Below are 14,348 nucleotides of genomic sequence, written 5' to 3'. Positions count from 1 at the left end.
CACACAAAAACCTCATATGTCTTACTTCTCCATCATCAATGAGCACAGAAATTAAGCCTTTCTGTTTCTATTCACTGACAGCTGAGTGGTAGACATGGCATGATGAGTAGTATGTGCTTACTCTATGGTCAGTCATGATAGTATGTAACCTGTAGTTGCTTGCCTTTGTTTGTAGCTTAGCTAACGGCTGGGTGGAGATTTGTTTCTGTTCAGCTTGGAAAGAAAACAGTCTAAGTTGCCTGTCTCACTTCTTCCTACCAGGTAATAAGAGAACACGCTTAAAAAAGTTTCGCAAGATGCCAGTCATGATCTGTTAATGGCAAACAAAAAAAAAAGGCATATTTTGAGATTCCCATACTTTCTTAAAGTAAAATGAAAGTCTTTATAGCCTTTGATGGTCTCTGTGAATCTTTTGACATTCCTCCGGGCCAAAACGTAAAGAAAGTCAAACAGATGCTAAAGGTAATTTCATTTTTTATTTGTGTGATGTGTGATTTTATCTGTGAGCATTATGTTTTATTGTTGTCATTTAACATGTAAAATATAGATAACAATCCAGAAAGTCCATCTGGAATTTCTCAAGGCCGGAATCATAAGATTCATCAACATCTGGGAAATTCTCACGTAAAAATTAAGTTATAATAGCATTTTGGTATCTAATATCATTTTTATGACCATTCAATAATTGAGAATATCTGATAATCTTGCAGGTGCCTCTGATGCAAGGTTAAAGCAATTTTATTGTATTTGCATGTTTTTTTTAAGAAGCAGAAGTGCAGCTTGAAGTCCCTGGTTCCCATTGCATACTTTTTGCCAGTACCTCAACTATCACTTGCCATTTAAAGTATTGGGATTAGCACTCTTACCTTGTAGCACTGGGGTCCTCTAGGTACTCCAGATCCCCCACACTTAAAAATACATTCTTATTGACTTCCTATAAAATTAAGCCAAGTGGGAGTGAGTGTGTGTCTCGGATAGGAAAACTAGATTGTAAAACCGACTGGTTACAGGGATTGAAGTGAGTGATTACAATATAAGTACAGTGCTATAGTATATGTTTTTGTTGTATAAGAAACTAGAAATAAATGTGGTACAGTGGTTTGTAGGAATCCTCAGATGCTGGGATCCATGTGTGACTGGAACCTCTGAAACCCCTGTAGCTATATGTTCTTCTATAAACCGTGTGTTTAGGATAGGAACTATGCTGTCATCTATTATGTTAGTTAGGCTATGTTCGCTGACATTCCCCACTTACCGGCAGCCGCGACCGGAGGACTCCGCTGGTGTCTCCTTCCCCAGAGATGGCGGTGCAAACTGCTCACTCCTCTGTCCGATGCCGGTAGGGTACACACACGCGCTGGTCCTCGGTTTTCAAAGGGCCAGCGCGCGCGCCAATAATTTTACCCCAAACCGATCCCAGCACACAAGGGACTTTAAAAAGAACTCTGCCCACTTCCTCATTGCCTGATCAACGTTTTGTCTAACCCTGTGTTAGTCTGCAAAGGTTCCATAGCGTTATCCTGAATGCTGTATCTGTGTCCGGTGTCCGTGCCAAGTCCAGTGTCCATGTTGACTTCAGTGTCCGGTGTCCGTGACAACTTCAGTGTCCGGTGTCCGTGTCAAGTCCTGTATCCATGACGACTACAGTTTCTGTATCCTGTATCCAAGACAAGTCCAATTGTCCAGCACAAGCCAGCTTCCGATTATCCGGCACAAACCAGCTGCCGATTATCCAGCACAAGCCAGCTTCCAATTATCCAGCACAAGCCAGTTTCCGATAAACCAGCACAAGCCAGCTATATAGGTACTCTCGTCCTAGTGACTGTCATTGACATTTGTTTGACCAGCTGCTACTCCGTTACGGCAGAGTGGCCCAGTGGGTCCACATTCCCCAGAGCTGCGACAGTTTGCTCGTGGATCTGGCTGATCAACCCTAGATGCCGGTCCAAGCAATGCAAGCGGTCATGCGAGATCTCTGAGTACGCCAGGATCAGCTTCTGTAAGCAGTCAATTCTATTGCCACATGATTGGATCTTGCCTCTGTTGCCTCCTCGACTACCCGCGATCCCTCCAGTGAGTTCTGGGGCCGGAATTTCATTGCCACTACCGCCTGGTTACGATGGAGATGCAAGAACCTGTCGAGGTTTCCTCAACCAGTGCAGGATCCACTTCAAGCTGCATGCACATCTATTCCCTTCTGATCTGACCAAAGTTGCCTTTATTGTCTCCCTACTCTCTGGCAAAGCCTGGGTGAAACCTATCTGGGAACGTGAGGGGCCGGGGTCTTCCAACCTACAGATGCTCTTAGAGACTTTTCGCACTTTGTTTGAAGAAACTGGTCAAACAGCTTCTGACGCTGCTTCGCTTCTGACTCTTCGCCAAGGGGAATCGACGATAGGAGAGTATGCCATCCAGTTCCGTACTTTGGCAGTGGAGATTGCCTGGAACAAAGAGGCCTTGGTGGCAACCTACTGGCAGGAATTAGCCACTAAAATCAAAGAAGAGCTGGCAGGTTGTGATCTCCCTTCTACCGTGGGTGCTCTGATTCTTCTGGCTACACAGATTGACTTAGGTTCCGAGAACGCACCCAGGAAGTTCATCGAGAAAAAAGGCCCCACAGACTGGCGCCTAAGTTACAGAGACCTCTGCTACCTCCTTCGGTTGTCGTCCCTGAAGATCCTATGCAGGTAGACAGAGTCAGACTCTCTGACTAGGAGCGGCAGCGCAGTCGTTCCCCATGCCTTTATATTGTACTCTGGCTGCAAAGGTAATTATTTGCGTCAATGTCCCCAGAAGCCGGGAAACTGCAGCATCTAGGGTTGATAGGAGGGCACAACCCTAGGTGGACCGATGCCTTCTTCAAAATTCTCTTCCAAATCATCGATTCCTGTGACAATCTTCTTCGGTGAACACTCACACTCTGTTTCCACTTATCTGGATTCTGGAGTGGCTGCGAACTTCATCTATCAGGCTTTAGTAGACTGTCTCCACTTGCCCATGACTCCTCTAGGGAAACCTCTAGCAGTTGCTTCTGTGAATGGTCAACCTCTGCCAGAAACCATTTCTTTCCATCACAGAACCTTTGAAGTTGCAAGTGGGTGTTCTGCACTCAGAACAAATAGCCTATTATGTTCTGCCTAAAGCTATTAAACCAATCCTGCTGGGACCTCGACTGGAATTCTGGAGAGATTCTCCAGTGGGGATCCCGATGTTCACACCGCTGTCTGCCTCAGGTTCGTCCTGTCCAGTACCCGGTCACTCTCTGGTCTGCCTCCCCAGTATGCCTGTCAGCCTGTCATGAGGAGGTCTTCAGCAAGAATGAGGCTGAGATCCCTCCTCCCCAACGTCTTTACGACTGTACGATTCAATTGCTCCCTGAAGCTTCACCTCCTCGTCGACGGGTTTATCCTCTCTCCTTGCCTGAAAACCTAGCCATGTCGGCATATGTCAAAGAGAACCTCGAGAGGGGGTTTATCAGGAAATCTACTTCTCCAGCTGGAGCCGGATTCTTCTTTGTGAAAAAGAAAGATGGATCTCTCCGGCCTTGTATCGATTATCATAGTTTGAAACAAATCACGGTCAAGAACAAATACCCCTTAACGCTGATCTCATAGCTCTTCGACAGAATATGTGGGGCCAGGATTTTCACAAAGCTGTATGTACGAAGGGCTTATAACTTGATCCGTATCCGCAAAGGTAACGAATGGAAAATCCAATTCAACACCAGAGTCGGTTACTACGAATATCTTGTGATGCCCTTTGGATTGTGTAACGCTCCAGTGGTGTTCCAGGAATTCACCAACGACATATTCCGGGATTTACTGTATGTCTGTGTGGTGGTATAGCTGGACGATATATTCATCTTCTCACCAGATCTGATGACTCACCTGAAGCATGTTCGCCAAGTCCTGTTGCGGTTAAGGGGGAATAACCTCTAAGCCAAACTAGAAAACTGTGTATTCAAAAGAAAATCTTTGCCCTTTCTGGGCTATATAGTTTCAGATCATGGAAGTGAAGTCCGTCTTAGTGTGGCCACGTCCTCAAGGTCTCTGTGCCGTACAAAGATTTCTTGGCTTCGCGAATTTCTATTGCCAGCTCATCCCAAACTTCTCTTCACTTACCGCTCTTATCTCTGCTCTCACCGAGAAGGGCATGAACGCTAAAGTCTGGACCCCTGAAGCAGAGTCTGCATTCACCAACCTCAGGAGGGCCTTCACTTCTGCCTCCGTTCTTCACCATCCTGATGTTTCTCGGAAATTCTCGTTGGAGGTTGACGCTTCTTCCAGTGCTAGAGCACTTCTCTTTCAAAGAAACTGCAAGGGTAAGGCAGTTTCCTGTGGCTTCTTCTCAAAACTCTCCTCTGCTGCAGAAAAATCTACTACATTGGGGACCGTAAGTCACTTGCCATCAAATTAGCCTTATACTAGTGGAGGTATTTTCTAGAGGGGGCTGCTCATCCTATTATCATATACACTGATTACAAGAACCTCACTTATTTGCAGTCTGCACAATGCCTGAACCTTCGTCAAGCTAGATGGTCGCTATTCTTTGCCATATTACAATTCCTACTCCTTTTCCGTCCTGCTGATAAAAATATGAGGGCTGATGCAGTGTCTCGTTCATTTGAGACAGATGACTCTGAAGAGGATCCTCAGCATTTTATTGACCCTTCCAGGATTATTTCTGCTAACCCTCTGCAGATTAAAGACATTCCCCCTGAGAAAATTTTTGTTCATCCTACTGAAAGGAAGAAAATTCTCATCTGGGGTCAAAATTCCAAGTTGGCAGGGCATGCTGGTATTCGTAAGTCTCGGGACTTTATCTCTTGTCACTACTGGTGGCCCACGCTGCCCAAAGATGTTGTGGACTATGTCTCTTCGTGTACCAACTGTGCCCAAAACAAAGCCACCCATTCCAAGCCTACGGGTCTAGTCCAACCTCTGCCTGTTCCTGATGGTCCCTGGCAACATATTGCCATGGATTTTATTACAGATCTTTCTCCTTCTGCTGGATATACCACTGTCTGGGTCGTGGTGGATCGTTTCTCCAAGTTGGCACACTTCGTTCCTCTATACAACCAAATAGAAAAAGACATGGGAGCATGGAAACCATGAATAAAAATATGATATATTTTATTAAATATATACGATAAAAACAATAAACAACATACAAAGAGTTAAAAAAGAGATATGATCAGCAAGGATGCAAACAGAGCTTATGTATGTCAGATCAATAAATTAACTTGGGTATGTCACGCACACATTGTCATAGTAAGTCAGTAGCAGTCAGTAGTTAGATGGAAATAATATCTCACATGCAGACTGACAAAAACACAGAATGTCTATACATGAGAAAAATATATATTTATATTATAATTATATTTATGCTTATAGTTATACAGTGACTCAAAGCAATATTTCTCATGCAAATGCAAACACAGACAGTTTTAACTTACATGACCCAATGAATGCAGTGAAGTAAGAAGTGACTAGCGTGTCTGCCCACCTCGACGCGCGTTTCGTCGTAGTTCTTCTCTGTCTGGCCTTCCCTCAGCTCCTCGCCTCGCAAATTTATTTGTTAAACATATTTTTAGTTTGCACTGATTGCCCCTCCATATTGTGTGTGATCGAGGTGTGTAATTCACGTCTAAGTTCTGCAGAGCCCAGTGTAACCTTTTGCATGTGAAATTGGACTTTTCTTTTGCATACCGCCTGCAATCCAACGGCCAAGTTGAAAAGATTGACCAAGTGCTTGAAAATTATCTTCGTCATTTTGTATCTGTTCAACACGACAACTGGGTGCATCTTCTTCCATGGCCCGAATTCTCTTACAATAATCACGCGAGTGAGTCTAATGCTACATCTCCATTTTTCATTGTTTAGAGCCAACATCCATGCGTTCCTCTTCCTGTACCGGCTACATCTCAAGTGCCTGCAGCTGATTCTTCTTTTGGAAGTTTTCTTCAGGTCTACTACAAGAAGGCAGGAGGGAAGACCTTTCACCTGGTGGATTGGAAGGGTTTTGGTCCTAAGGAGGTCTTGGGAGCCTGAAGAAAATGTTGATGCCCCAGCTCTTATCAAGAAATTCCTTCTACGCTCTGGACCTAAGAAGAGAGGACATAGGGGGTACTGTAAAGCCTGTGGTCACTGACCGCCGGCATCCCCAACTTACTGGCAGTCGCGACCGAAGGACACTGAAACTCCGCCGACATCTTCTTCCCCAGAGATGCCAGCGCGCACTGCTCTCCACCGGCCAATGCTGTAGGGTACTCGCGTGCCAAGAATTTTACCCCAAACCAATTCCAGCACAACCAGCACTTTAAAAAAAAAACTCCACCCACTTCCTCATTGCCTGAGCAATGTTGTATCTAACCCTGTGTTAGTCTGCAAAGGTTCCATAGCGTTATCCTGTATCCCGTATCCTGTGTCCGGTATCCGTGCCAAGTCCAGTGTCCGTGTCGACTTTAGTATCCGTGTCCGGTGTCTGTGCCAAGTCCAGTGTCCGTGACGACTTCAGTATCCGTGTCCGGTGTCTGTGCCAAGTCCAGTGTCCGTGACGACTTCAGTATCCGTGTCCGGTGTCTGTGCCAAGTCCAGTGTCTGTGATGACTTCAGTATCCGTGTCTGGTGTCCATGCCAAGTCCAGTGTCCGTGATGACTTCAGTATCTGTGTTCGGTGTCCGTGTCAAGTCCACTGTCCGTGGCGTATCTGAGATAAGTCCGATTGTCCAGCACAAGCCAACTTCCGATAATCCGGCACAAGTCAGCTTCCAATTATCCAGCACAAGCCAGCTTCCGATTATGCAGCACAAGTCAGCTTCCAATTATCCAGCACAAGCCAGTTTCCGATAAAACAGCATAAGCCAACTATCCATGTAATCTTGCCCTGGTGACTGTCATTGACATTTGCTTGACCAGCTGCTACTCCATTACAGTGGAGTGGCCCAGTGGGTCCACATTCCCCACAGCTGTGACACGTTCATTGGGTATGCGGTATTGAAAAGCATAGTATCCTGCAAAGAAAACCTATACCAGGCAGTATATGTTTCTTTCACATGGGAACCTGTGGGTGATGTATGCAACTTTATAGAATACAGTTGCATATGTCGGGGCTTTATATTCGGCACATATGTCCAGATTTCCCCAATGTATGTGCCGAACGTAAATTCCAAACACAATGTGAACATTGTCTTACTTATGTTTTATGTATGTTAAGCAATTGTCACCACTGCCTCAATGCCTCAGTGTTACCTAAACATTATTACCTGTTGAGATGACCTCTTATTCATTCAGGGATTGTGAAGCAACAGCAAGAAAAATGTTTAAATATATCTATTTTGCAGGACTATTTTCACATCCAGGTGTCAGATGACAAGCAAGGTAGGAGGTTTTTGGAGCTTATATATGCAGGAGGGGTGCTAAGAGATGAGTGGGTCCTAACTGATGCTGGGATTACTCTTTGCTCCACCATCAAGTGCATCGTAAAGGTAAGAATCAACCTGTGATAGCACAGAGTACATCTAATTTGCTTACATAGTAACATTTCAACCCTTTCTTTCATTACCTGTAATAATGCCCTATAAGTTATGCCCAGACTAGCTGCATCACATAGAATAGTCTAGACAAAGATGGACACGCATGCATAGAGTCAAATACATACACACAGTTGCCAGCCGGTGACCCCCCCCCCCCACCCCTGGTGTATGCCTATGAGTTTAATATAGCTACAACCACCTCATCCCAGCATCAGTACTTATTATAAGGTATTATATATATATAAGGTATTAGTATATTTGGAGCGTTATTCATTGCCAGTGGAAAATTTAGTTCCCAGCCTGGTGTATTGGTTTGTATCCCAGAGGCTTGCTCCACTTTGGTCTGGTGGTTAATATTCTAGTTCAAGAATGTGTCAAATAAAATTAGGACAGCAACCATGGCATATTAATTGGTTGTGATGTTAATAAAGTAATTCCTAATAAACTGAACTTTTAACACAATTTAGTACAGTACCCTATAAAAACAACAGCTTACTTTTTGATTAAAAAAAAATACAAATGAAGACAATTTACAAGACTTATGGAAGAATTCCTTTAGCATGTGTACCACTTTCCTGCCTGGTTACCTGCTGTCACACCTAAACATTAAGAGTGTTGTCTATAAGTCAAATATCTCATACATATTTGCAAACATTAGTCAACTGATTTATTTTTTGCAAACAATTGAAACACAAATAATTCATTCTCTTGTAGTTCTTGTTTCACGAGCACAGGTATTAATCATAATCTTGTTTTGGTAAATGACAAGGTTTCTATAATAGTTATTACTATTTACTTTACTTTTCATCATCAGGCAAGGCGTAGTAAATGTATGTATATAAAACAACTATTGACATAAAATTAGTATAGAAATGTTACAGACACTTAGGCCCCATGCACAGGAACATGCTTTTGCGGCCGCAATTCCCCTGAAAATCCACGGGAGAATTGCGGCCCCATTCATTCCTATGGGCCCATGCACACGACCATGGTTTCCACGGTCCGTGCCCGGCCCAGAAGCCTGGACCGCAGAGAGAACGGACATGTCTTATTACGGCCGTGTTCTGGGGTCCAGGCTCATAGGAAATAATGGACGCAGCCATGTGCACGGCCCGCTATTTGTGGGTCACACTCCGCGGCCGGCCGGCCGGCCGACCCGAAAATCACTGCCGTGCACATGGCTACGGTCGTGTGCATGAGGCCTTACCAAAACACTAAATATTTCACAGAATTATATGCTTATACAGATCAGAGATAGTATTTTTAAAAATAAAATCGGAATTATACCGCCAGTATTGTACAGGGCTGAAAAAAAAAAATGTTTGCAATTCAGAACTGTTTTGGTTGGCTGAATCTTGTTTATTTTAACTAAAAGTAACCCATAATGCTCTATTGTTAGCAGTGAATTATGTTGAAAGAGGAGAAGAAGAGTATAGTTTTGTTGTATTGAGGAGAAGTTAGAAACGGAGGCTAACGGTATGTTCAGACAGGGCGGATACACTGCGTAAATGAATACAGCGTATCCACCATGGTCGCTGCAGGGAATTCCGGCCGAAAGCTAGCACCAACTTGTGGTGCAGTTTTTAGCCAGAATGTCCGCTGCGGAAAACTGCTCATAAAAAAAAAGTTTCATACTTACCCGTAGCCTAAGGGTATGTTCACACACAGTGTTTTCAGGCGTATTTCGGGGCGTAAATGCCTCAAAATACGCCTTCAAAAACGGTACTGAAATGCCGACAAACACCTTCCTATCGTAATCAATGGGACAAACGGCACTTAGTTCAGACTGGGTGTTTTTTTACACTGCTGTTTTTAAAAACGGTGCGTAAAAAACCGCTGCGTAAAAAGAAGCAGCATGTCACTTCTTTAACCATTTTTGGAGTTGTTTTTATAGGGTCAATTGAAAAACAGCTCCAAAAAGTTTTAAAAAAAAGCCTCAAAAAAGTTTTCTGCTTCAAAAACGGCTGAAAATCAGAGGCTGTTTTCCCTTGAAAACAGCTCCGTAATTTTCAGCCGTTTTTACTTGTGTGTGTGAACATAGCCATGGAGATCCCTCTGCCATCCTGCAGCCCAGCCTCCTGGGATGAAGTTTCATAGGGAAAACCTGCTACAAAAAAACAGTGATTACGCAAATACTATTGACATGCTGCGGATTAAAAAAACGCATTGCAGGTCAATTTCTGAGCATTTTTTTCTGCTCATCATTTACGCAGCGTGTGGATGAGATTTGTTCAAATCTCATCCACTCTGCTGCTACTGTATTATGCTGTGGATTTCCGCAACTGGAAAATCTGCAGTTTTTACGCTACGTGTGAACCCGACTTTAGTGTCTCAGTGGTTAGCAATTAGTCATGCTTAGAATAGCTTTGTTCTGGAGTGCAAAGTAGTAGCATTAAGGGCCTGTTCACATCAGCGTTGCTTTCCGGCGAGGGATTTTGTCGACTGCGCTATTGATGCCGTCAAAACAACGTATCCATGTCACAGCGGTGACAAACGGAAACCATTAGCAACGTTTCCGTCACCATTGAGATCAGTGGTGATGCAAACGGAAGCCAAGAATTCCGTTTGCCTTTCCGTTGAGGGGTCCCCCCGACGGAAACCTCAGACGGAACCCCTCAACGGAAAGACAACGCTGATGTGAACACGGCCTAAGATATATATACTTTAAAAATAATGCCATATTTATATTTGAGGTTCTAAGCAAAAAATAACAATTATGGTTCTAACATAGTTCTCCAGAGTAACCAGGTGGAGCAGATTAAGGCTCTGTTCACATTAGAGTCTTTATTCCGTTCCATCGGGGGTTCCCATGTTTTTAATGGCAGACTGTAGCTCGATTTTTGTCATCAAAAACACCAAAACCCAGATGGAAACTTGACGGACCCATTATTAGTCAATGGGGTTTGTTGGTACTTTTACGAAAAGGCTTTTTTCATACCGGTCATGGCTGTGTTCAGAACAGAAGCCATGCCTGTAGAGTGAACAGAGCCTAACCACATACTCTATAAACCATTGGGATAAAAAAAAAAAATAAGTCCTTCATTCCTAAACGATCTAATAAAACTATATAGTAATCCACTTGAATAGTATATCGATCTTGTCTGCAATTAGTTTTTCACAGTTTTTGCTATCATGCCAGGAGGAAGAAAAGCCAGCTCTGTATGTATACAATGTGGTGACCAAAGAAAGAGTCCAAATAATGGGGAGCATTAATCTTCTTGCTGCAACGGTATCAAAGCTCAAGTCTCTCGTATCTCTGAAATGCGGATTTCCTGTCAGCCTTTTCTGTCTGAGGACATTAGGAGGAAAAGAAATGTATGACTGTAATACACTGAGTGACTACAATCTGGATCTAGGTATGCAACCTACTACCTTCAAAGTAAGCATTTAGTACCACATATGCCTGTGCAAAACCATGATTGATTTCAGCACTTCACTTTGACCAACATAAAACAAATACATAAAAATTGTTAGCATAGAGTTAAAGTACATTTATTTGTTTTTATAGATACTGCATATTTGGTAAGTGTACTGCAGATGTTAGAAACTTACTGCAAACATAGGTATTCCCATTATTGCAATTTACAAAAATGATCTTGCCTTGTGCATATCTACACAAATACGTTTCTCTAACCAGTTAAAGATACATTCAGGGAAAAACCTATTTACCGTGTAAGGCCCCATGCACAAGACCGTAGTTTTCATCCATAATCACGGAATCCATAATTACAGATGAAATTGCGGACCCATTTATTTCTATTGGCCACGGGCACCTTTCCGTATATTTACGGATGTGTGTCCAGGCTGTAGAAATGAACCGCAAAATATAGAACATGTCCTATTCTTGTCCGCAATTGCTGTAGGGACCCGCCCATAGAAGTCTATAAGCAATTGCGGACAGCTATGGATGTGTATCTGTAGCCATTGGATCCATATTTGTGGACAGAAAAAACCCTTACGGTCATGTGCATGAGGCCTTAGGGAGACCACCAAAGAACACCAAAGAGAGAATGGCTGTGTCATACGTTTTACACAGTGTTTTCCTCTGAATTCTTAGTTCATGCACATCAGGCTGATTCTTCATGTAGCAAGCAGCCATGTGCTTCACCTGTACAAGCCGTGTGGCCAAAAACAGTATCACAAAACCTGCAAGCAGCCTAAGGCCTCATTTACACGAGCGTGTGCGTTTTGCGCACGGCAAAAAACGCAGTGTTTGGCGTGTGCAAAAGGCACTTGACAGCTCCGTGTGTCATCAGTGTATGATGCGCGGCTGCGTGATTTTCGCGCAGCCGCCATCATAGAGATGAGGCTAGTCGACGTCAGTCACTGTCCAGGGTGCTGAAAGAGTTAACTGATCGGCAGTAACTCTTTCAGCACCCTCGACAGTGAATTCCGATCACAATATACAGCAACCTGTGAATAAAAACAAGACGTTCATACTTACCAAGAACTTCCTGCTTCCTCCAGTCCGGTCTCCCGGCCGTTGCCTTGGTGACGCGTCCCTCTCTTGTCATCCGGCCCCACCTCCCTGGATGACGCGGCAGTCCATGTGACCGCTGCAGCCTGTGATTGGCTGCAGCCTGTGCTTGGCCTGTGATTGGCTGCAGCTGTCACTTAGACTGAATTGTCATCCCGGGAGGTCAGACTGGAGGAAGAAGCCGGAAGTTATCGGTAAGTCAGAACTTCTTTTTTTTTTTTTACACGTTCGTGTATATTGTGATCGGAAGTCACTGTCCAGGGTGCTGAACCAGTTTAACTCTTTCAACACCGTGGACAGTGACTGTCTCCTGACGTCGCGTACCGGTAAATTTTTTGCCGGGTTCGGTCAAAACGAGTTCGGTGCGCTCATCTCTAATTTGACACTCCGTTTGGACGTGGTGCTTTTCTGTTTACATTCATCCTTTTGACAGCTCTTGCGCGAATCACGCAGTTCGCACGGAAGTGCTTCCGTGCGGCATGCGTGGTTTTCACGCACCCATTGACTTCAATGTGTGCGTGATGCGCGAAAAACGCACGATTATAGAACATGTCGTGAGTTTTACGCAACGCACTCGCGCTGCGCAAAAATCACGCATTGTCTGCACTGCCCCATAGAGTAATATAGGTGCGTACGACACGCGTGAAAAGCACGCGCGTCGCACGCGCTTATATTACGCTCGTGTAAATGAGGCCTTAGTTGCAGTGGAAGATTCTTGAGAGAGGGCAGTTGCTTGTAATCATGATTTAGGCTGGAGCTACACCTGGACTTTTTATCGCTCACTACAAAAAATCACTCTGAATTCACTGTCCATAGAAATGCTTTAAAAATGGATTCCAAATCTGTTCAAAATTGCTCACGTCAAGCGAATCACTAGCAAATTATTTTTTTAATTGCTACATGCAGAGTTTTCTGACTTTTTCTTCCATAGAGTAGTATGAAAATTACTTGGAAATCTTTTGTTGAATGGGCACTGTTGTTTCAACAAACTTTTCAGAAACTAGTAGTACTAGCAAACATTAAAAAAAACTTTGTAATATATCTTATTAATAAAAAATGCCTCCTTCTCCACATATCAGGCTCCTTCCCACCTGTATCTCTGTACTGCTCACTCACTCTGAATATACTGTCAAATTGGGAGACCAGACAGAAGGATCAGGTTACCTTCAGCCCATAGAAGTCTATAGAGAGGGTAGGGGGAAGAGAGAGCAGGATCAGAGTGTGAGAGATAGACAGAGAGGCACACAAAGATTCTTGTGCAGCATTTAGTAAGTATTTTATCTCAGCCAGGTGTTTGATTCATAACTACACTGCTCAGTACTGCTGTATAATCTCCTCCATGTTGCTTCTGCTTCTCGAGTGTGCTACAAAGGGAGAAAAAGATTTGCAGTGCAAATTGCGACTTTTGTCCTTTTTACATCACCTTCTCCATTATTGTGAAAAGATGTGTGTCTCTCGAAAAGGGGGCATTGCCACAGTATCCCTGACAAATTTATTATAATTACGCCAGAAAACTGGCGTAAATTATAGTGGAACTCTATGCCAGCTCCTGATTGGCGTAGATTTCACTCTGTTGGGCGCTCCCCCATTGGAAAAATAATTGAAATACAAAAAATGTAATAAAAAAATTGAATGCTCACCTCACCGCTCCTCTTCTTCCCTCCGAATCCCTTCAGGATTGCTCAGCATGTTGCAGCTCATGCGACATGCTGATTCTGGGGAGCAGTCAGCACATTGAATGTGACTCTGCACAGATGACATTGAGTGCAGCTTCGCATATACGACTGTGATGCTGCTTGGCGTCAGGACCTTGTATGAGCCGCAGGATGCTGAGGGAGCCTGAGGGGACGCGGAGGGGAGAAGAGGAGTGGTAAGGCAAGTATACTTCTTTGTTTTCATGGACGATGGGAAGGGGCAAATGGATGGTGCACAGCTACGGTCGATGCAGCACAATTATGGCGCACAGTCGGCCACAAGATGCGTCACATTTATTAACCCCTACCCACCTAGCCATTTTTTAATTTTATCCTTTTCTTCCCCACAGTGCAAAAGCCATAACTTTTTTATTATTCTGTCGATAGAGCCTTATGAGGGCTTATTTTTACAGGACGAGTTGTCGTTTTGTATGGCACCATTTATTGCACCATATAATTTACTCGGAAACTGGAAAAAAATTCATTGTATTTTGGGTTTCGTCTTTTCGGCATTCATCATACAATAAAAAAGACACGTCAACTTTCTTCTACGGATCAATATGATTTTGGTGATACCAAATTGATATGTGTTTTTTTATATCTTACCACTTTTACAAGGAAAAAAATAATTGTTAAAAATAAA

General features: G+C 43.7%; 2 protein-coding genes across 2 annotated transcripts in view; one reads left to right on the top strand and one right to left on the bottom strand.

Moving 5' to 3' along the window:
- The window catches only part of RNF13 (ring finger protein 13), a 200,688-nt gene that overhangs the window by 118,086 nt on the left and 68,254 nt on the right, over positions 1 to 14,348 (bottom strand). The gene's annotated exons all lie outside the window — the stretch shown is intronic.
- Positions 272 to 14,348, top strand: part of ANKUB1 (ankyrin repeat and ubiquitin domain containing 1) — a 43,935-nt gene continuing 29,858 nt past the window's right edge. The window contains exons 1-3 of the mRNA XM_075864001.1: positions 272 to 462; positions 7,343 to 7,486; positions 10,674 to 10,890. Coding sequence (XP_075720116.1) covers positions 373 to 462; positions 7,343 to 7,486; positions 10,674 to 10,890 — 451 coding nt within the window. The 5' untranslated portion in view covers positions 272 to 372. The remainder of the gene's footprint in view (positions 463 to 7,342; positions 7,487 to 10,673; positions 10,891 to 14,348) is intronic.

This window comes from Rhinoderma darwinii, chromosome 4, assembly GCF_050947455.1.
Source record: "Rhinoderma darwinii isolate aRhiDar2 chromosome 4, aRhiDar2.hap1, whole genome shotgun sequence".
In the NCBI taxonomy this organism is placed as follows: domain Eukaryota; kingdom Metazoa; phylum Chordata; class Amphibia; order Anura; family Rhinodermatidae; genus Rhinoderma; species Rhinoderma darwinii.
Note: the sequence above shows the minus strand (reverse complement) of the source record. Positions and strands in the feature narration are given on the sequence as shown.